The sequence below is a fragment of the Balaenoptera physalus genome, assembly GCF_965194825.1.
Source record: "Balaenoptera physalus genome assembly, chromosome: 6".
Taxonomy (NCBI): Eukaryota; Metazoa; Chordata; class Mammalia; order Artiodactyla; family Balaenopteridae; genus Balaenoptera; species Balaenoptera physalus.
The window spans coordinates 117,194,369-117,218,808 of NC_138885.1; the positions used below are offsets into that span (position 1 = coordinate 117,194,369).

General features: G+C 38.5%; 1 protein-coding gene across 1 annotated transcript in view; it reads left to right on the forward strand.

Moving 5' to 3' along the window:
* Positions 1–247: 247 nt before the first annotated feature.
* The window catches only part of LOC309662495 (cyclin-Y-like protein 1), a gene marked incomplete at its 5' end in the record, with an annotated part of 34,311 nt that continues 10,118 nt past the window's right edge, over positions 248–24,440 (forward strand). The window contains 6 exons of the mRNA XM_082465254.1: positions 248–473; positions 9,590–9,664; positions 11,550–11,584; positions 17,636–17,736; positions 21,283–21,318; positions 23,520–23,571. Of these exons, the coding sequence (XP_082321380.1) occupies positions 248–473; positions 9,590–9,664; positions 11,550–11,584; positions 17,636–17,736; positions 21,283–21,318; positions 23,520–23,571 (525 nt within the window). The remainder of the gene's footprint in view (positions 474–9,589; positions 9,665–11,549; positions 11,585–17,635; positions 17,737–21,282; positions 21,319–23,519; positions 23,572–24,440) is intronic.

The following is a 24,440-nucleotide window of genomic DNA, read 5'->3' on the forward strand; positions in this document are numbered from 1 at the left end:
GGACCCCTGCCCGGGGCCCAGCGGCTGGGCAGGGGTGCGGCCGGGGCCGTACCCCTGCCCGGGGCCCCGGCGGCTGGGCGGACAGGAGAGCGGCGGGCGAAGTCGCGTCTGCATGTGCGGCACAGCCCCGGCATAGCCCGGGGCTGCCAGTGCCCGCCGCGCCATTGTTGGGGGAGGGGGCGGCTTCTGTGCTCGGCAGAGTCGGGGGACGAGCGGAGGCGGCGGCGGCGAGGAGTGAAGGCGCCCCATGGGGAACTCGCTGTGTTGTTGCCTGTCCCCCAATGCCAGCCCCAAGTCGGGCCGGCGCAGGGGGTCAGCGGAGCCGGACTGCGAGTCTGAGGTCTACAAGGCGGCGGCCGGGAATGCGGTGGCAGTAGCTCCGGCGGCGGCTACCGTGGAACCCGCCAAGTTGGATTTCGCAGGTGGCGAAGGCCACCACCTGCAGCACATCAGCGACCGGGAGATGCCCGAAGGTAAGAAGCGGCGGGCGCGCCTCGCCCCTCGCGGGGTCGGCGCCGTCTGCTCTCGGGCTTACCTCTGGCCTCCGCCGCCCCCAGGGTCCCCCGGGAGGGAGACGCCGCCTAGGGCTCCTTCTTGCCCGGAGTTGGCTCTCCCAGGGCTGGGCACCGGGGACGAAGGCTGGCTCTGCTTGGCGTCCCCACCCCTTATTCTTTACCAGTCGCGTCCGGCCAGTCTCCTTCCCTCTTCCCTACCCGAATGCCCAATTCTTTCCCCCGTTCCCATTTCCCAGCCCGGCCTGAGACCCTCCAATCCGCGGCCCTTCCTGTTCGTGGTTCTATTTAACATCTCGTGGGACTTAGCAGAGACTTTCTGGTGTAGTCTCTCTTTTCTTAATGCAAACTTAAATACTCTAACTTCGGCGTATCCATCCCGTCTCCCTATCCAGATGGTACCTAAGCGAAGGAACTAGGTAAGGGCCTGATGACAGATTTCTATTCCTTAAGGTAGTTGATACTCGAGACAATTAAGACAAACATTAGAGGATTTGTCATTTAAATTCAAAATAGAGATGGACAGAGTCAGTGTGGTGTTCTTAACTAAAATTCTTTGGATTTTAATGTTTTCAGTCGCCCTGATAGAAGCTACTTTATCCCTTCTAACTATAATTTGAACACGATAGGAAAGAAAATGGTGGGAGAGGGGCTTAAAATAACTGTGAACGGTGTGAAACGTTACTGCCACGGCTGCAGAGAATAGTTGTTGGGTTTTTTTTCTTTACCAAAGGAGACCCCATGGAGTTCTGATTACTTTTAAATTCCCACTTTGACACAAGTATGTCTTCAGTTGCACAGCCTTAACCGACTTCTTTTGCACGTTGCCTGTTCTAAGGGAGGGGTGAGGTGGTTCCTGAGACTGCTGGACAGAAGTTTCAAAGGAGAAAAAACAAATTCAGATTGTAATTTGTAATATAAAGGTTTGGGAGTTAACATACCACATCCATCCTGCAGAAAAATGTCTCCATGGCTCCCTCCTCCTCCGCCCCCCCCCCCCAGTAGAATACTATTTAACTTTAGGAATGTTCAGGTAAAAGTTCTGTAGACTAAGTGGCTGGGGGTGGGTGTTGTCGGGGAGGAGAGGAGAGAGAGAAGAGAGGAAATGTTTGATTTTTGCCTCTAGAATTTTGGAAAGGGATGGCTCTAGGTTAAAAAAAAAAAAAATTCTGGGTAGCATAGTGGCACTTTAATAAAGACTGTTCTTTGAAGTATAAAACATTGTATCATAAAGATGTTAAAGCCCCACTGGCCCATTTGTTTCATTTAAATGCCAGAGATTATTTCATTATTTCATAGACGAAATGTCTTACAGCTCTTCTATTTAAATTTTAGTTGGGTTTATTTAATTTCTTTAAAAGTTAGAATAATGAAGCCTGTGGATTCACCCTTATGATGGACGTGGCTTTGTAAGTGGAAAGTACTCCCTTTTCAGAATCGTTAGATATTGTGAAAGAATGAACAAATTATGTGAATTAATTGTAGCTTTAAACACAAAGCATGTAAGTACTTGTGAAAACTGCTCTGCTTGTTGCTATAAGGTAAGCCTCTAAATGATTTTTAAAAACAGTTAGTAGTTGGCTAGTGTAGGATGAGAGACGAAAATTGGACCTTTATAGAATTCTTTTAAGATTTACAATGCATTTTCTTGTGTATTTCACTCGGCCCTTCCATCTACAAATAAGGCCCGTATATATTCTCCCTCTGTTGCCGATGAAGAAGCCAAGACTTAGAGATCTGAAATGACTGTGTAACACAGCTACTGAACAAAAGAGACAGACTTGGGAGGTGGTAGATATGCCAAATTCAGTTCTTGGGATGCTTAAGAAACTGTTTAGAGTGCACCTTATATTTTATAATTTATCCATAAGTTAGGCCTATCTCAGCATACTCCAGTTTTGATTATTGCCATTCCAGTTTATTGTACACAACTCAGAAGCAACATTTACCTCTCCATTCTCTGTCTGTACATACATTGCAATGGATATGAATAAAAGTAGAAGTCATGAAATAGCCTAAATTTATCAGTCAGGTAAACACGTTGATATAATTTAAAGAGTTTGTTCTGGTGAAATCCAATTGAAGCCGAGAATGCCCTGGACAGAGGGACATTAGGGGAAGCTGGTAAGCGGGCAGGTAAGGTACTAAGCATTTAGCATACGACTATGTATGATAAGGAAGGAGTGCTAAATCAGGAACTGGAAAAATAGAGTTCATGAGTACAGAATTTACCTTTTTATGTTTAACATGATTGTTAAAATTTCATTTCAATTTGTCTTTTTTGGGGGGGCATTCGATAAAGTGATAAGAGAAACCTCAATTTCAGCATTTGCCTATTAATTAAGTTTCCATAGAAACAAGGTCAGAACACCAAATATAAAGTACAGGCACATTGGAAGTTTGCTCTTCATGTCTTTATTTCAGACAATTTTGTATCAGTTTCCCTGGAAACTGAGAAATACCTACTCAGATATAAAACATTTTGGCTTTTCTACAGTGAAGAATTATTTGGTTACTTAGAGAAAATCGTACATAAATGATGCTCTGTCTTGTTCTTCAGAAACATTGGAGAAGAACATGATTTCTTCAAGCCATCTCAAAAAAGTAACTCCTAAGAACGTAGTATAGATTTCAGATAGACTCAAAAGAATTTTTTACTACTTTGTCTTTAACAGTATATCTAATATAACTGATGGTAGTGTCATAATAGAAAAGAAGATGCTACGGTCCTATTATCTGATTTTATTTTTATTCATCAACTTTTCATACAGCCTTTATGTTCTGACCTTAGGAGCTTTGCTAATTTTCTGGTGAAAGGTGCTCTCTCAAGTGACCCCTACCTCCCATCCCCCTGAAGAGTGGGTAGGGAAGGAATTGGCAATATGATGTGGAAAAACCTCTGAGCAACAGATCTTTCCTTTTTTTGGTGACAGTATTAATGAACATTTGATGTGAAAGATTGAGAAAACACAGAAAAGTCCTTCACTCACACTCAGAATATCCAGAATTTTTATTAATATTTTGGTGTTGATTCTTCCTGAACCTTTTGTATGCATATAAACATAACATTGTGTTTATTTTACAAAGATGGGATTGTTCTTTATGTGCCACTTTGTAACTTTTTGTTATAAAGAAAAGTAACGACATGAAGCTCCTGGAACTGTGCTGACACCTAGAGAGTGCTCCAGGGTGATGTATTTCCATGCAACTGCGCATAGCTCTACAGCCTGCCTTTTACCAACTGTTTACTGGGCCATCGAATAACCTTGGAGCATAATTCATTTACCCAGCCTTTATGGTTGAGCATCTTTTATAATCCCATTATAATGCTTTATTCAGGGGACACAGATAAAAACTGATGCATTGTATTGATACTTCTCTATAGCATTCTGATTGTACACTTTGTCTTACGACTTAATTAAATTCATAGGGTGAGTCATTTTGTAGTAAAGGTATTTTAACATTAAATGTTCTTTTTCCAAATTAAAGTTACCATTGATTTTTCACTGAACATTAGATTTCCTCTTTTAGGTTTTCGTGGTTCTTGGTAACCTGTCTTGTGTCTTTGATTCTGAGTAACTAAACTACTACTCTAAGAGATCTGAAATTAACTCTGGTCCTAGGTGACAGACACATCAAAAGACAGCATTAGAAGAAATCTTAGATGATGTGGGAAAATTGGGAAAACCTTAACTGGTTTTGGGTACACTGAAACATGATTATTAGGCACCATTCCAGAGGCAGGACAAACAGTGGTTAGACAAGACAAAACCCGTATCCTAACTCAGGTCCTTACTTTCTAGAGGTGCCTGGGGGCTGACGACACAAGAATAACATCAGGTAGTGAGAACACTAAGAAAGAAAATGAAGGTAATGGGCTGGGGAGGAGGACAGTTTTACAAGGGGTGGTTAAAGACAGCTTCTCTCCTTAAGCGACCCATGAGCAGTCCTAAGAGAGCCGTGTGAGGCTGTGGGAGAAGAGGCTTCTGTGCAGTTCCTAAGAAGGGAATATGCTTGATGCGTGCCAAGGACAGAAAGATGGGTGGCTGCAGCTGAGTGAATGAATGCCAGGAGGAATATGGGGGATTAAGACCTTGTATGCCTAGTGGGCCTTGACCAAAAAATATGAATTTTAGTCTAATTGTAATGGGAAACCATTGAAGGATTATATGCAGGGGAATGATGTTAATTCTTAGAAAAAGGGAAGGGGGGTAGAGAGGGCGGAGGGAGATCAGACCAGCTACTGTGTGAGAATAGACTGTAAGGGTGGAAGGAAGCAGAGAGGGAGACCAGTTAGGAGGCTGGTGCGGTAGCTCAGGTGAGAGCCAACAGTGGCTTGAACAAAAAAGCGATATTAATAAGGGTCTAAAATAGGCTGTAGTATATAGATTGCTCTTGCATTTCATTTGATTCTCACCATGTTCTGAGTTAGGTAGTGTAGGAATTCTTCTCTTAGGTATAAATTGAGTTGTCCAAGGTTTTAAAAATGAGTATTGATAGAGAGTAGGACTGTAAATTCCAAATGCATGGCATATAGGAACAGAATTTATTGTTGACATTATGTGAGCTTCTTTGGAATACTACCTTTTTTCTCAGCCTTTTTTGTTGTTGTTGTTTTAGTGTATTAAAGTAATAAAACTTAAGAGTTAAAACAGTAACACTGCGTAATGTGAAATGAAATGAAGGTAACTTGCAACCCAGAAAGGTTCTTAAAAGTCCAAGAAACTGAGTAAAGTGCTCTTTAGAAATATATAAAGCCAGGTGTACTTACCTATGTGTCACCTCTCAGTCATGATCACTGTAACACTGATTGAGGATTAAAATAAGGCAAAACTGAGAACCAGGGTAGAGGCAGGTACAGAAGCAGTTGGAAACCAGAGCTGGGAAGTTTGGAAGCCAGGATTGTCAGAAGCTAGGAAAGCAGGATCAAGGCTTGGGTGAGCAGTAGCCTGGCAGGTGCAGGAGCCTGCTGTGTACCCGCTGGTGAGGCAGCCCAGCTCAGGGCTGGCTGGCAGGAACTCCCTGACTGCGGTGGAAAGTGTGGACGCAAAGAGATGAAATCATCAGTTTACATGGTAATTGTAAAGATTGTAATGTTTGTATTATGAGCCATAAAACTAATACACTGCACAGTATAGGGATGCTAGGGCAGTTCAGTAAATGCAGTGGTTACCGTTAAGTAAACTGGTGCTCAGCAGTTGGCCCAGAAACTGCTGACATCTCCTGTTTATTTGGAATATATTGAAATCAATATGTCGATATTAATCGCTTTCTGAAATATGCTGCTTCTGTCAGATGCTTTCTTGGTCACTTCCCTCTCCCTCTAATATTTTAACAAGGACAAATCATTTATCGACAGTTTGATAGCATAGTTTTAACACTTTTAGCCTTCAGTAATGCATTTCATTTGTTCTAAGTTGCCTATGTTTTCACACTTTTAACAACTGCAATTGAGATGGATCTTAACAACTGGTAGAATCTTAGATTGGAGGAAAAACAGTACTCAGTGTCGGTGGTGTTTTACAGGTTTCCTCTGAGGAATGTTTACATGAAGACCGAGTTTAATTTTTTTTTAATCATACTTTTTCTACATCGACCTATCATGCTGTCAAATAAGTTGCAATTTAAATTGATAATACAAAAATGATGGGTCTTAAAATACAGTTTTAATCATAACCCCTAATCATGAGCTCAAGAATATTTCTCCTGGGTAAAACATTCTTAGAGGTTTCTAAAGAAATAACTTTCGGAAGAATCCATGTAATTTCCTGAATGCACAGTAATTTCCTGAAGTCTCTAAATTACTGTGTGTGCATGTGGTGGGGAGAGGGATGAGAGGGATGGTGGGTGGTAAAGCTTTGCTTAATAGTTGGCAGTCTTACCTTTGTGATAGTGAAGAGTGTGGTAGGTTTTATCATAGTCTCCTTAGGCTCTTGGGAAGATAGTTCATGGGAAGTGCAGAAATATTGTGTGTATGTATGAGTTTACTGTCTAATGGCTCACATGTCCATTCTATAAGATAGTGATGTGGTATTTTTCATTAGCAAAAAGTGCAAGTTATATAGAAAATTGTTAGTTATATAGGCTATAAACAAAAGATTAATATTTTCTGAAAACCTCATGCAAACTGACAGCAGTAGGGCCCTGGTGTTTACAGTACATTCAAATGATAGGCCAACTCACCAAAGTGGAAATAACACTGATAACTGTGGGAAAATGGTCAAACTGTGTAATCAGAAGAAATACAAATTAGATCTACAGTGAGGTTCCTCATTCATATCAGTAGGAATTTTTTTTTTTTTTTTCAAGTATCCAAAGCAAGGGTAGGAACTCAAAATGTCATGATTGGTAGCATTATACCCTAATGTGCCCCCCACCTTCTTTAGGAAGCAATTTAGCATTGTACATGGAGCCGTGAAAGTGATCTAACCTTTTGGCTTAGTCATTCCACTTCCGAAGATCTTTGCTAAGGAGATAAAACCATTATTTTAAAAAACTATGTACATAAAGATTTTCCTCATAATATTTTAAGAATAGAACTTTGTAAGCACCAATCCCCAGCAATAGGGGATTGGCTAAGTCCAGTATAGGAATAACACTTGATGGGCCAGTGTGTATTCATTAAACAATAAATATGCAACAGTGGGGTGGAGAGCGCTTGTTAGTAACAAGAAGACATAAATTGTACACTAATTAGAGCTTTTTTTAACGTATAAGAAAAGCAACTAAAAGTAACAGTTGTGAATCATTGTGTGTTAATGATTGTGAATGGTTGTGTGTAACTTTTAAACAGAGCATCGTTTTGTCTCATGCAGATTTTTGTTCATGATATTTGATAAAGGAATGAGCAAGTGACTTTTACCTTTCCCCACCTTTAGTGTGATCATCAGTACTGCTGATTAACCAGGTCTCCTTCAGTTGCAAGTTAAAAGAACATCACAGAGTTAAGCACTACTTGACCCAGGAGTTAAATGATCTCCTCAGTTCTGCTCTCCTCTGTTGATGTCTCCTGAAAAGCCTTTCCCCTCATGATAGCAAGGGGAGTGTCCAGCAGCTCAAGACTAGCTAAGGATCCTAGAGTACAGTTCTGCCGTTCTCTTTTCTTGGCAAGCCCCAGGACAGCTGTGATTGATTGGCCGTTCCTGGATCCTGTGCCTACCTTTGAACCCCCTAGGATAGAGTAGGGAGAGTGCCAGCTTTTTTCTGGTCACTTGGGCTAAGTTTACTTTTTTTTTTTTTGCATGTTGTCATTTCTTTTATCCCAGCCTTCTTGACTTTTGTATTTAGATCTGTAGTAGCACATCTTGGTTTGGCGGCTGTGTGTGTGTGTGTGTGTGTGTGTGTGTGTGTGTGTGTTAAAGCTTGCTTCTCTTTGATTCTGGCACTTAATTTTCCTGGACTTCCATTGAAAATTGTTAAGTTTTACCATGCCATAGACACTGATAAATAAGACAGCTACTTTGCAAACATTTCTGCTTATTTTTTAGATTCAAATGTAGTCTATTTACTTTCTTTTTGGTATAGGTAAGTAGTCATGAATTCTTTCGGAAGCTATAGGTTAGAGGCAGCTGTGAAAGTCTCTGCCTGCCATTTTGTGTACAGCTGAAATAATTTATTTTCCCATTGTCTTAATTTTTCAAATATGTAGGAGAAAAAAACTTTAAAATAATTGTATGGGTCTTTTACATAAAAATGTTGAATAGAATATTTTCTCCAAAAGCAGCTTGATAAACTTCAAATTCAGTGAAGGAATTTTCATGAAGAACAAAGCAGTTGGTTTAGCTCTGTAAATTACTAGTGCTGGCAATGACATTAAAATGGATGGCTCAGATTCCTGTTAAAACGGGAAGTCCAAAATTACTGTTCGTGCCACATTCTTTCTGGGTAGGAAAAGGGGATTCTAGGTAGATACATTTGTGAAATGCTGGGTTAGACAGAATTCACTACTAGACTAATTAGTTTTTAATATATCAATGTGTGTATTCTTTGGATTCTCTAAGAGGCAGGGATATATTTGTATTTCACTTTGACCATCAAAGCCATCTTTCAAAAACAGATCAGTTATTATGTGGTTTGGGAAATAATTGCCTTAACCATTACTCTTTATCTGAATCTTGGTCCAGTTTCTTAAAAGATTGGTTAAATGGTTTGAGATGGACTTTGCTGAGGAAGTATCATAGGGCTTTTATGTTTGTTTGTTTGTTTGAAACAACAACCTTACTATCCTGTGTGGTAGCTTGTGCTTGTTTTGTATTTCTGCCTAAATAGAAGACGCTATCCCACCTTGGTGCAAGGTGGGCTACAGGCAGACCCACCTTTTCGTGTAGGTATGGCCAAAATTTTTTTCTAGTAGCCCTATGATCTGCTCCAGAAAGTACTCTTATTGAAGCCCCAAATTAATCATGCAGCGTGGAATGAAGAAGTGAGTTTAGCTTTGGAAATAGAGGGCAAAGTTAAAAATCACTCTCATGGAAGTGTTCCTCTAGATTAGAACATTGAACTTTTATGTAGTCCTCTTAAATCTGCCATGATGAATAGCCCCCAGATAAACCACAGCCAATGAAATGAGTTCATTTGTTGAATGGAGTTAGAATTAGCCATTTGATTGTCTGAAGAACATTTGCCAAAAGCAACTCACTTCGTTTTGGCATATTTGATATATTGAGCTGGTATCTGACAGTAGTTGGCCACAGCATAACTTGCTTCTTGAGACTGTTCCTGGAATGTGCTAGTAATATCAGCTTTAAAAGAGGGTGACTGAATTTTTAATTGATAAATAGGAGGGGAGTCACATATATGATTCATCTAAAAATGGCATAGATTATTTAGGTGCAAGTTAAAGAAGTCTAAGACATAGCCATGGTTTTACTCCACATGTATGGAGAGTTTCTACAATTTTGCTGTTTCCCAATAGAATTTTTATATTGTGCCTTTACTAAAATTGCCTTTTTGTCATTACTAAAAGCTCTTCTCAAGACTATTAATAAGTGGTTTCAATCAATGTGTAGCTATCTTTAAAATCATGTATTTTTCTACTCAACTAAATCACCACACCTTTTTCTCTTCTTCCTATACAGACTTAGCTTTGGAACCAAACCCTTCTGACCACCCAAGGGCAAGCACCATTTTTCCGAGCAAATCTCAAACAGATGGTAAGGCAATGCTTTTTTTTCCCTGAGAAAAAGAGTGAAAACTGTTTTTGTTTTGTGTATTATAGGAGGTATTTAGAAAAACTCTTACAGTGGTTTAAATGTTTCACTTTTTTATGTATTCACTTGTCTTATTTTAATATGTTGATGATACAGTTTCCTTTAGTTGTCAGTGTTTTAGGGAGGAGAACACTTAGACTATCTGTTTATACATTTTGCCACCTCTTTATCAACATAGTCAACTGGCCACATGATTTAGATGTGGTCTATTTCTCCATGCTACTTTGTCCTTTTCCCCTTGCTCCGAAGAGCACATATGTTAAAGACAAATGATAGGGTTTAGGTCACAGTTAGGTTTTCATTTGGTCAAATCAGAAAAATCAGTTGTTATATGTGGGAATTGAGCCTTGTGATTTTGGCCCTGTTTTACACAGTGTTCAACCAGACGAGCCTATCTCACATCCAGATTTATGCTACTCAGAACTTTTAAGCTATTCAAAACTTTCTCATCCTAATGTAGTGCTGTGCCAGGGTAATAAGAGCAACATGCCATATGGGGTTTTCCAGAAGATTATCCTCAGCATGTGAAACTCATATACATTTCCTGTGTCCTCCTTGTTTTAAGATGAGAATCAGAACCGTAGAATTTTTTGCACTCCTGCTTGCCTGCTTGTCTTCCTGAATGTTATGTTAAATCCTAGTTTATTTGCTAAAAAGCCATACGTGACCAAGTTTTTCAGTTGATTACGAGAGCAGGAATACAAGAAGTGAACATTCCATAATATTTAAAGTGATGCAGCACAATAAAAAACGGAGGTTTGGTTTTTTGTTGTTGTTGTTTTGCTTTTGGTTTTTTTCCGTTAGATCACTGGTTTTTATAAAAGGATATAACTCAGGAACAGCCAGATGGAAGAGATGCATAGGGCCAGGCATGGGGACAGGGCACAGAGCTTTGATGCCCTCTGCAAGGGTACTACATGCTCACCAACCTGGAAGCTCCTGGGGTTTCTAACTTGCATTTTTCTAGTGTGTGTACTTGAGCCACTCATTTCTGGTTAGGATTGCTCTATTTCTCAGTTTCTTCCAGAGCCATGAGCTGCTCACATGTAGAGGGGCTCTGGAGACAGTAAAAGAAAAGCTGTCCCATGCCTGTCTCTCTCTTCAGCCTTAAGGAATCCGTGCCTGTGATGCCTGTCTGGAGTTAAAGGAGGCAATGTGAGCAAGAGTGTGGCCTAAGACCCTCTTCAGGCTTTTATTCTTCTGGCCTTTGTTGGAGCAAAACCGTTTTGTGTGCTGTAGATATGTTCATTTAGGTCAGCACACTCATTTTAAAATTTACGTTTAACATAGGTTACTTTCCAGTTGTGTATTTTTTCAGTAAGGTATTTGAGTAGGTTACCATTAAGTGGTTCAGGATGCTTCCAGAGATCCTGGTGCGTTCGGAGACGAGTGCCTGGCCAGAAACTGGTTCTTAGAGTCGTCATCTGTGGATTGTGGTAATTAAAGTAAGCTGTGTGTAAATGAAGACTGAGAAAATACTCCTGGCTAGTAGTTCAGCTATGCAGCAGGTACATTTTTTTATTAGCTAAGTTTCTCACCTGGCCTGATTTGCTTTGTCCTTTTCTTTTGTAAATGGGGAGTCTTTCATTTGTGCCTAATACAGAATATCTATTAGGTCAAAAAAGTGAAACTAAGTTTTTAGATTTTATTTATAGGACTCATCTTGCTGGGTGATTTAAATTATATATTTTGTTGGAAATTATTTTAAAAAATAGAATGGAATTCTATCTCATTGTGTTATTGGTAATCCATCAGATAATTAGTGACTACTTTTATTTTTCTATGGCATTTGTATCAGAATTCATCAGTTAATTTTTTTTATTCTTAGTGCGGGAAAAGAGGAGGAGCAACCATTTCAACCATGTAAGTAAACAGTTGAAAAGTTAAGAAATTAATAGTTTGAATTAAAAATATGTCTGCCATGATTCCTAAAAATATGATGGATCCAATACTGTTAGCATGGACCTCTTTTTTGTAGATTTTCTAAATCTCTATTTTCCTAATTATCAAATGTATTCAGGAAAGTCTTTGACTTAGTAGTGCCCATTTTTTAAGGGTTCTGACATTTACGTTAAATTTCACTAATACGGTTGTAGTATAAAGATCTGCCTTAAATTCTTTTGCCTTATTTTTTTGATCTTATTTTTTAACCAAAGTAATAAAAGTATAACAGGTAAGTTAATTTTTAGCACTGTCCATTGACTTCTTGTCATAGCAGGTGAAAGCTGAGCTTCTTCGCTCCACCATGACGTTATTTCCCTCCCTGTGTTCCCTCAACATGTATCAGTTTTTATTAAATCAGAATCAATGTTTACATTACTACGACTCTGCAAATATTGTGCATTGCTGAGCCATATAGTTCTCTGACTGTGCCTCCTCCTTGTACACCCTTCATTCTTTTTCTTAAATATTAATGAAATTGGAGCACTTCTGCACTTCTCTAGGATAACCCAATCCCCCTTTTCCTAGCCAACGTGATCTCACACAGCCAAATGCAGTAAGTAGCTCCCTGCCCGGTCTCCCTGCTTTCACATTCTTCATTTTTTCTGTGGAATTAATTTCCTGACTATATTCACTTGCCTGTTTTCTAACAGCTATTTTTTTCCCCAAATGTTTTAACATTTGTCACATGCCTATGAAAACTATTTTCCGTCTACTAAGCCACATCTGTTCCATTTTTTTCTTGGAGACACTTTGCCCCAATCTTTTGTCTTCCTACTCCCATATAGACTAGTGTTCCCCTAGGCCTGCTCTATGCCTCTTTTCCTGGGATATCTGTGTGAAGTCATCTGGGATCTCACATAACTCTGCTCTCTTATGTTGGATCCCCTATGTCCTAGATTCTGTTTCCCTCTTGTCTTGTTATACTTCCTTGTTTTACTGGAGCACATTTTCCTGGGAAAAGGGCACATGGGCAGAAAGTTTAGAGAGATCTAGCCTCTCTGAAACTCCTTCTATTTGATAAAGTATAGAATTCTCAGTTGAAACTAATTTTTGCCGTTCTAAAGACATTTCCCTCTCATCTTCTCATTTACACTGTTGCTCTTAAACCTGTTGACATTGTATGGTACATTGTACATGACCGATTTTAGTCATTTTCCCCCATCCCTTCCTTCTCGGGAACCTTTTAGTACCTTCCCTCTCCCTGGGATTTTGAAATTTCATAATTTGGTTTGGTATAGACCTTTTTGGTGTGTTTCTTTGATATTCTGTTTTTTTCTTCCAGGTTCCTATTATTCAGATGTTGGAAGTCTTAGACTTACCAGATCGCTAACTTTTTTCCCCTCCTGCTTTGCATTTTGTCTTTTTGTCCTGCTTCCTGGAGATTTCCTTGACTGTGCTCTAATCCTTCTATTGAATATATTGTTTTGTCTACCTTATTTTCAATTTATAGAGTTCTCTTATATCCTGTCATTCTTTTTTTCACTGATGCAATTTCAAGTTTTCATTTGCTCCTGAGTTTTTATCACTCCCATCAATTCCTTCTTCCCGTTTTGTTTTGTTTTTTTTTAAAGCGTCCTTATATTTTATTTTATTTATTTATTTTTTGGCTGCATTGGGTCTTGGTTTCTGCACGTGGGCTTTCTCTGGTTGCGGTGAGCTGGGCCTACTCTTTGTTGGGTGCGTGGGCTTCTCATTGCAGTGGCTTCTCTTGTTGCGGAGCACAGGCTCTAGGGCGTGCGGGCTTCAGTAGTTGCGGCTCATGGGCTCTAGAGCGCAGGCTCAGTAGTTGTGGCGCATGGGCTCAGTTGCTCTGTGGTATGTGGGATCTTTCTGGGCCAGGGCTCGAACCCGTGTCCCCTGCATTGGCAGGCGGATTCTTAACCACTGCGCCACCAGGGAAGTCCCATTCCTTCTTCCTGTTTTGATCTCTTACTTGTTGGGGGCTTCCCTCAAACGTGTGATGGTCCTTGGCTGTCTGTTAAGATCTAATTGGAAGCATCACTTGGACAACTCGTTAACTGATGGGCCTCACTGCAAGGATTTGGGGACCACGCCTCTGAACTCTGAGCCTGCCTTGGGTTCTGTAAGACAAACTGGTTTTCTTGTTCCTGTCCTAGTCAGCCTCTGTAGGTACCAAGGTTGTGCTTCCTCTGTTCTGCCATGTCAGTTACCACTCCTTTATCTAGTCTTTTCACCTTTCAAACATTAAAAATCATCTGCTGTTTATCCTGTCTTATGTATAGCTTTTTTAAAAAATGCCTTTAATTCTAATGAGATGATATCTGAAAGAAGGGGGAGAGGAAATAGATTTGTGGTCAGTCTACTCAAACTTAGATTTATTCTTCGAATATAGGTTCTGAGTTTGAAGTTTAATGCAATATAATTAACGATATTAATTCAGACAATATTTTTGATTATACCTATAATTAGAATATTATACTTTTCTACTAAGGCCTTGAGTATGAATTCTATTCAAACCACTCACCCTACCATATTGTCCATTAATGTGCAACATAGATGGAGTATTACAGACTTTTCAGTGAAAGTCATTGATTCTTAATAAACGTATCCAAAACTTGTGAAAAGGGGGAAGAAAAAAGTGAACTTCAGCTTTATTCTCTCTCTTTTTTTTTTTTTTTCATTTATATACTTTTATTTGGGAATGTTTAAATCAATACAGAGAAAACGAAATTTCAGAGACAATGAATATCATTAGTTTGGATATCATTACTTTATTATAAAAGAAACACGGAAATTATTTACAGGATGAAAGATTTCAGAACTTCAGTGGCAGCTTCACGTGATGCCATTGGGGGAACGGGCAGCTTCACGTGATGCCATTTCAATAGTGACTTATTTTAGTCGACATATTTTCCAAGAATGTCACCATCTCTAAATAAGAAATAATCCTTGTCATCTAGAACTACTTTGGTGCCTCCATATTCTGGGAGAAGAACTTTATCTCCAACTTTCACACTAACTGGTTGAATCTCTCCACCCTTTCCTTTAGAGCCTGATCCAACAGCTACTACCATTGCTTGCAATACTTTTCCTTGCGATTTTTCTGGAAGCATAATGCCTCCTTTGGTTACAACTTCGGGTGCACTTCTTTCAACTAATACTCGGTCAAAGAGGGGAAGAAACTTTCTAAATGCCTGTCCTGCCATGACTCGGGTTGCCGCACTTCGTACTCTCGCTCTCTCCAGCTTTATTCTTTTAATGGGTTAAAATCAGAGGCAGTAGGCACAATGGGAAGAGTCATTGGGTGGGGGCAGGATTTCAACAGGTACTTGACCTTTAATGATAAGCTTTGAGGGTTGTTACTTACTAGCCTCCTAGGTATGATTATTTTCTAGTCTTCACCATTAAACCTGCAGTCTACTAAGCAACCTTTCCCCTTATAAAGATTGTAAAAGTCCATGTATTTTGTCCTTAGTGCTGAATGAAGATAAATACTCTTCTTCAGTGACCAATTGAAATAATACCTATGAACATTAAACTGTCAGTAGTGTTTTTTGCTACTTGTTTTTTTTTTTTTTTTTGTATTTGCATTTTATACCCTTATGTGTGTCAGTGCAGTTTATTGAGGTTGTGAGCCAGCAATGGTAAAGCTTTAATCATAAGGGACAGTTATCTTAAATTTTCAAGCAAGATGAGAGGAAAGTAATCTGCTGGCAGCTAACATATCTAGGCTTTGCTCAGAGGCTTCAATTCTGCCATCCTTTAGTGAACACTAGATGCTGGAAAGTTTGAATAGTTTCAGGAGTAGGCCTGTGGAAGTGTTTCTTTTGTAGGATCGAGCCAGTAGACTGTAAGTTGCTGATACAACTTAAATGAGCCCCCATAGGATTATAGAGCACATCTAATTAAAAATTTTAAATGTTTTAGCAGTAATATTTCCAAAGACAAATCAATATACATTCATAATAGAAAAAAAAGTTTTTAATAGAGGAAAACAGGATAAATAGCACCCAAAGCTCTACCAACTAGTCTATATTTTGGTACATTTCCTTACTATTTTTATTCCCCTCATATATATAGATTTTTGGTCAGAATTGACTTTTATTACGTGTAGTGTATGTCATATTATACCCTAATAGTAGTGACCTTAAAAGATAACCTGCTTCGTTTAGAATCAAAGTATTTGAATGAGTGAATTTTCATTTTTCATGCTGTATCTGTTTTTTGAGATTCTAAAATTACACATTAACCAAATAGCTTAAGGACCATATCAGAGTTTTAGTTTAAAACATTTCTAGCTTGAAGGAGAAATTAGTCTTCCAAATAGTGATACTGTTTCAAATATGTTACATCTAGAACTTTTTGTTAATAAGGAATAAGTGGCTTTGCATAAAGCATCTGAAACAAGCAAAATGGTGTTTTATATATGCCATTTGGATATTTCTGATTATTGGATACTGGCAATTTTTATTTAAATGCTCTGTATTTTAAAAAGCATCAACTAGATTTTCTCCCTGCCTCACCTTTCATGTATTTGTGCAGGACATTGATGGGAGAGTGTGACAGCATGGTGAAAACTATTTTATATTAATAGGAGGAAGGAAGGCTCATCTGAATTAGTAAACAAACAAAAACCAAAACCAAAACCCAGCTTTAAAATTGTTCGTATTCTGTGGTATTAAAGAATGCTACTCTTCCTTCCAGTGGCTTTCAGTGATTGGGATTTGGTTATTGGCCTTACTTTAAGGAACAGAGTTGTCCTAACATAGTTTAGGCCATTTTAGTATTTGACTATTGCCGTGTTCATGGGCTCTTCACAAATAAATGGATACTTCTAAAGTGTTTTAAAGATAGTTCATTCTCTAGAGGGTCTCAAAAAGTTCTTTGTCACCTATCCAACACCACTGTAGATAAATTCTCACGAATTTGTACCTTTAGTAAGATTTACCTCCAGTTGTAACTGATCTTAAATAATTTCTCAAACACTTGTCGAATCCTAATTTGTCCCAGATTCTGTGCTCAGTAGCTGGAGGTAGGAGAAGAATCTTCCTAACCTGGAGAAGCTTGTTTACTTAAGAGGGTGGTACTATGCAAGCAGCTGAGACCATGGAACAGTTGGTAAATTAGATGTGTGAGTGTGCAGAAAGTGAGAAGTTTTGTGGTGTGCCTGCTGGCAAAGGGATCCTAGAGGCAGATGGGGTCAAGCTTGCTGGGACAGGAGGAAGAAAAAGGCATTGCAGGCAGAGAGCAGCATGGGTGAGGCAGGAGTGTCAAATAACACGTAGAACAGAATTAGTACAATTTTGAAATGAATGGCAAGTATTCTCTGAGGTTCTCACTTGAGTAATGTAATGGCAGTCTTACTTAAACATGAAGTGAGAAGTTAAATTCTCAGAGTTGTTTTATCCGTTTTTTTTGGATGCGAGAGAATCTTTAAGCAGTACCTTTTTGTCCTCCAGATAAGGAAATTGAGGCCCAGAGAGACTTATGGCCCCCAGCTTTTTAGTGATAGAGCAGCCCTGGCATGCCCAGCCTCTGATTGGAAAACGTTTGTTTCGTCACACTGTCTCCTGAACATTTATTATTGGTGTTCATTTACTGCAGTGAAATGCTCCTACATCGGTATTATATAAAGCATTACGTTTTATTGTAGTAAATGAATAGAAATAGGAAATCTCAGCTGCATTTCATTGCTTAAGGAAAAAACCCTGAAATCTTATTCTAAACTTTTTACATTATTATAAAGGTAATTTATAATAGGTGCTTGCCAGGTTTGATTATAGGTACTATATCAAGGCAGCATTTTATAACCCATTTCTCAAAGCTCGTCTGTGGAAGTCAGAGTATAGAGGTTTCCCATAGAGCTGCACATGATATCACACTCAGGCAGTTCATGGAGTGTAAGAAAAATCTTAATGCTTTATCGTTTGACATTTTAACCGAGGAAAAACACACACTTGATAGGTTTAACTTACTGTGACATTTTCTTCTATTTCCCTTCCCCTTCAGGTATCTCCAGGGCAGCTTACTAAAAAGTATAGCTCATGCTCAACAATATTTCTAGATGACAGCACGGTCAGCCAGCCTAATCTTAGAACCACAGTAAAATGGTGAGTACAAGTAGGTTGCCAAGGGCTGAGTGACAGACCCCCTTATCGCTAAAAGCATCCTAGCCATACATAAGTTCATTCATTTGAATTGTCCTTTTCAGTGATCAGGTTAAAAAACTGGTGTCAACTATAGATTGATTTCAAGGACCTAAATATGAATTTTCAGTTTCCATTTTAATCTTAGAGCGCATGATAGAAGGGAAAGTCAGTTAGCAAATAAGAAATCCCAGAAAAAGTATAAATCTTTATTTGACGCGTTTCTGTTGCTAAGCCATTGTTGAACACAGTGAGAAAGAGAGGTGCTTTTGATTGGCTGTTTCTAGAGACAATTATTACTGTATGAGTTGTAGTCCTCAAACAACGTGCACTACTTTGGAAGCTGCTCTTAGAAGAAGGAACAGCTTGTCCCCTACTGGCACCAAAGCGAATCTGCATTTAAATTTAATTGGAGTTTGTCAGATTTATCCCACTGTGCTTTTTTTTTTTTCCTGCACTCTTTCTGTATGAAATTTTACTTCTCCTTCCTGTCCCCCAAAGAGGGGGAGAATATATCAAACCAGTCTTAAGAAATACACACTCAAGCTTAATTTCTTTGTAGATGAAATTTGTTCAACTGAGGTTTTAACTTAATAGACACATTTAAGTTTTGTTTATATATATATATCTCCAACACACTGTATCACTCACAGCAGAGAACAATAAAAGAGGTGAGGTTTCGGAAACATGGCTGTGGTCAGGCTTATACTTAAGGAGACACGAACAGTGTCATGATGATGGAAACTATTCTTTAATTTCTGGGAGCACCTCATAGTCCACAATTGGAGATGCACTTTCAAAACACCCTAATGATGAACCTTTCAAGCTTATTTAAGAGAAAAAAACCAAACGGGATGCAGAGCTTCTTGCCTCCTCCCTCGCGGTTGTCCACGAAACATTAACATCTCCTTAGGATATGAATGTTGATTTTCCAGAACACAGTTTGGGAAATGCTATTTGAAAATATTAATGTCCTTATCCTTAATTTTATTTGTTGTCTTAATTTTATAAGCTAATTGTATTTTTAATTGGTTTTTAATGTGCCAGCTTTTTTTTTAGCTATTTAAATTCTCAGTAACTTCTACTTTAATTAAAGACAGCAAGTTCACAGTCATAATAATGTAACTTTCCTCTCTTGCTTACAATAATAGTTGCAGTCAAGTCATGTTTCAGCAAAAACTGAGCCCCATCTCTAAAGTCCTGAGTTTGGGCACTTATCACATAATCACTCAATGTTTTTCTTCAGCCAAGACACTGAATCTGTGGGTACAAAAACCACTCTACTTTGGCTAGAGTCGCAGCTTCTTTTGAATTCAAAAGAGTCTGATGTCCAGTATATAATTCAAAAGTACTTTGAAAGTAAACCTTGCTCAGGGACTTCCCTGGTGGTGTAGTGGTTTAAGAATCTGCCTGCCAACGCAGGTGACACAGGTTCGAGCCCTGGTCTGGGAAGATCCCACATGCCGCAGAGCAATTAAACCCGTGCGCCACAACTACTGAGCCTGTGCCGTAGAGCCCGCGAGCCACAACTACTGAGCCCGTGTGCAACTACTGAAGCCCACGCACCTAGAGCCCGTGCCGTGCAACAAGAGAAGCCACCACAGTGAGAAGGCCGCGCACCACGACAAAGAGCAGCCCCCGCTCTTGGCAACTAGAGAAAGCCCGCGCGCAGTAACAAAGATCCCATGCATCCCAAATTAAGTAAAATTAAATAAAATTAAAAAAAAAAAAAAAGATTTACCTTGCTCAGACAAGAAGGTTTCATCCTTTTTTTTCCCGACCTAGTCTAATTTTTGGAAGTACAGTAAATTTTAATTTGCTCTCATGAAGTTTTAGAAATGATCATTCATCACATTCATTATTGGTGAAATAAAGGTTTACTGAGAAAATTAATAGGGCCAATTGGCTTTTAGGAATGATTTTGAAAATGTTTATCATGGGGTTAGTTTTCAGTGGGGTAGCTGTTCTCAGTGGGGTAGGTGAGCCTTATTAGAATCACTTATGCAACTTTTCAAGATATATGTTTCTGGATGCACAAAGTCCACCCGCCTGCCCCCGCCTCCAAGACACAGTGTCTGTGTGTCTGTCTGTCTGTCTCTCTCTCTCTCACCCACGCACACACACCTGTTGACAAGATGGGGAATGATGTGAAGCATGATTATATGGACAAAAGCATCCCGAGTGATTCTCCGATCTTAACCCTAACTCATTCATCCCTAAACTTTGCTGCACGCTGCAGTCATCTGGGGATCTTTAAAAACAGTCCTGATGCCCAAGTCATACCCAGTGCCGGTTAAATCAGAACATCTTGAAGCAGAAGCCAGGCAGTTTTTAAAGCTTCTCAGATGATCCCAGTGTGCAGCTGAGCTTGGGAGCCACTATTTGGTTAGAGGGCAGGAGAAAGAGAACTGCTTCTGATAATTAGTGGGACCTTAGGTAAGTCAGTTTTAAGCCTTGGTTCCCTTATCTGTAAAATGGGTGGTTTAATTAAATGTCATCTACGGTTCAGTGGTCCTTTCCATCATAAAACTTCTAATGCTGTGATTTTAAAATCAATTTGAAGATGAAACTTGGAAGCACTATAGAAGTATCCATCTTTGATGCTAACGGTGTTACAGGCCTTTATACAAGTGCTAAGATTCTATAGACCTATTCTAAAATTCAGATTTGCCTTCCCTCAATTATTTTGAGTTTCATTTTAGACACTGAGAACAAAGGGGAGCATATAACTTAACCAGAGAACCCCTTTGTTGCCTAATATACAACATCTGTGAATAACTTAGGAATATAGTAACTTAAAAAAGACTACCTAAGGACTTGTATCTATCTGTTCGTTAATACTTTATTTAAAATAATTTGGAAATACCTGTCATTAATAGGATACTGTGTAGTATTATGCTGTCTTATTAGCACTGCTTATTTCAGGATAGCTAGACCTATCATCAGTTTTGTGGCTATAAAATTTTGCTATTAAATTTTCTAATAATTATGTAAAAGTGATTTGAAATCATTTTGGTATAGAGCACTTTTATTATTTACTTTTAGGGAAATAATGGAAAACGGATGGGTAGGTGGATAGCAAACTAAATCAACTGAAATGCAGGGGCTAACAAAAAAACCACACCCCCACACACACCCCCACACACAAACTACTATATGGCTTAAATTTAAGCATGTGTATAGATAGATATAACTTGTACAGGACAGAAGGTTTTGTGGGTAGAAGGACAAATGACAGGGGACATATGTAATAATTTATATATTATAATAATCAACCAAAACATGCCTTCTAACAGCATATCTAGCATTTTGGGTCTCCTAATTTTGCTAAAAGCTGAAGAACCTAAAACAAGGGGGAAAGCACCCATGTGGTACTGTTCTGAATTCGAGGATTTCGGGGCCACTGGGCCTCTGGAAGGTCTTCCCTCCTTGCTAACCCCTTTTTAAAAATGTCTTCAGGCCTGATATGATAAAAATCAGTAATGACAATGTATTTTTTTTCCTCCACAGTATGACCTTAGCAATATATTACCACATCAAGAACAGGTGAGCTCTTTTGAAACCTATCTTGTTATTCCAGCTAATTAATTTACAAGGTATCAAGTTTAGTGTTAGGTAATAACTATAGATGTTACTGGCATAAGCTTTTATTATTAGAGTGCTTTTATTACAATATAGAAGTGAATCATTTATTTTTCTCTTAGGACCCTTAATTCTTAGGTTACTGAGCATCCCAAAGAGTATTTGTTTATATGGGTTATATTGATAATTTACTGTATTAGAAATTGAAATTGAGAATTTAAAAAATTAAATTCATTGTATATTAAAACAGGGTGTGCCTTAGCACTACTGAAATTTTGAGCTAGATAATGCTTTGTTGTGGGGTGTCGTCCTGTGTGTTATAGGATATATAGCAGCACCCTTGGCCTCTACTCACTAGATGCCAGTAGCACCTTCTTCCCTCCACATTACGACAACCAAAACTGTCTCCAGCCATGGCCAGAAGTCCCCTGGGGGACGAAATCACCCCTGATTGGGAACCCCAGTGTTCAACATAAATCATTTTTTTTAATGAAAAATAACTATTTTCCACAACAAAAAATATTGAGAGAAAAGTATCTCCTCAATAGAAGACAGCTGATTCTCATATCTATTCTGTCTTCAGTCATTTGTTTTGAAGAAACAATATGAAGAAGATCCAGCCGCTTGCAGATATATAGTTGGAAAAAGGTGTATTTTTAAAGCCTTCAGATAATTTGGTATATTCTTTGATACTGTACCAAAAGTCTGCATGTGCTAGTTTCTTAAATTAGTTAAAATGGAATTCTAAATCATATCAATGAACTTGTAATAAATACTATGTTAAATTAATACCCATTGATCTGTCATGCATACTGAGTAGATCTTTTTACCTGTACCTGACTTTATAATATTATACATTGGTCATTTGGAAAGTATTGGTTCACATTTCTTTAGACAGTGTCAAAAACTCACTTTTGTTAGTATCACCACCAGTCTTACCAGAAAAGTCTTTTAAGTGTTGAGAAGTTGTCAAGTTCACAATCGAAGGTAGAAGTTTTCCAAAACTCCTGATATTTTTAGCTTGATGGCTTGAATTTTATCATTGGCAACAAATAACTTTAGAGTTATTTTCCTTGAAGTGACAGGCTCACTTTGTTCATTTTTGAAAGAATGACTGTGTCAGTTGTACATTCAAATAACGATGGTGTTCGATGAAAAAAGTGTTTCAAATAAAGATGGTGTTCTATGAAAAAAATGACTTACCGCCAAGTCACAAGTGCTTTTCCTTAACACAGCCATATTTCAGTATGTAAAAGTGCTTAATGCATACTTTCCACTTATTCAGAATATTAAAAAGAAGGACCAAGGTTTAAGAACACTATTAATTTTTACTCTTTTATCAAGGATGTTCTTCAAGCAGATTTTTTAACTGCAAGTGGCAGTGAATAATTGAATGACTTCTAATTCAGTTTGGTACCACTGCCTTGATTCATGCTCAGAAACCAGCAGTTTTACCCACTTTTGCTTTTATACATCCATAGCAAATGTCACACAATGTGAAGGGCAGGTAGTGTCTTAGTATTCTTATAAAAGCAGTTTTGACCTCTTGGGCCTCCTGAAGGAGGGGATAGGGGAGAATCCCAGAGGCCTGCAGACCACATTTAGAGAACCGCTGTTCAAATGAGCGCAGTGTATTAGTGTGGTGAAATTTTAAATTAAAAAGCCTGGTTTCTTTTAAAATAAAAAGACAATTACATTTTTAACTCAAACTATTTAAAAGAGACAAGAAGAAATACACAATAAGGATATAAAGAACTAAAGAGAAAAAAACGGGAAAAAACCATGAATCTCATATTCACATTGATTGAAGTGAGAAGAATTTATTGCCCACCACCACTGCTTCATAAAATGTTCTTGCATATTCCAGTGTGAGGTTAGAGGGGTGAAAATATATTGGTTTACTAGCATTGCCTGTTAGGGAGGGTCAGTGCTTATAGAGGCAACTCTGGCTGGTTGTTGTAGAAAAGGTTTCACAGAACTTGATGTGCTGAGTAAAAATAGGTCAGGAAACCTTTCTAAGGGTGGAATCCAGGAGAAGAATTTATAAAACTGTTTGCTTCGTTGACGGTTAAGCTTCCTCTACCCCTCTCTCTACTCCTAGCCGATATTTTACTAAGATAGTAAGTCCTGAATTAATTTTTTAAATGCACATTCTTATTTTATAGAGTTGCAGATAGATCCTTGGATATTTTTGATGAGAGATTACATCCACTCACAGTAAGTGTCAGTTTTATTGAAGTGGTATTTTTCTCTTATACAGTTGTGTTTATTTCATGCTGATTTGCTTTGAAATTAATTACTAGAAGAAAATTACTTCCTCCAGCTCGAAGTCAAATTCATCTTCCTTTAAGTCTTCTTCCCCACGCCATGTTGTGTCTAGTCATTTTCCCGAAGGCGTGTTGTATAAGGGGTTGATGGATATGAACCGAGTTGCACTTTGTGTGAATAGTGAGCAGGTAAGTAAACATACCCAAGTAACAGAAAATGTATCTTTTTAAAGGATGATGTTCCATAGCATCAAACAATATAAATATTTGTAAATAAACCTAATATGATAAGGCCTCTAAGAAGAAAATTAGAAAACTGTTTACATTTTAAACGAATTAAAATGACAAAGTTTTAAAATTCACTTCTCCGGGTGCTCTGTGGCCACACGTGGCTGGCGACTGCTGTACAGGACAGCACATTCTTAGAGCCTTATGGTTACAGGACACTGGAAATGTGTTTTCAAAGTTGACTACAGAAAAGTATGACATATGGTGATCAGCAAGACTTTTGAGCCTAAAAGTATTGGGTTGGCCAAAAAGTTTGTTTGGTTAGTGAATATATTGTTCAATAAAATGCTTGGTGAAAATGAAAACTGTGTCTTTTATTTTTACTTAAAACCAAATGAACTTTTTGGCCAACCCAATAGTTTACATTTGGTTAGAATTCTGTGGGGAGGAACGTGGAAATACATAAATTTTCTGCGGTTGTGCCTGTATTTTTCTTTAATGAATGGTGGTGAGTACTGGATCACTGTGGTATTTTAGGATCCCATTGTTTAGATTTAAAAGACTACAAGACATGTCACCCAATCAGAATTA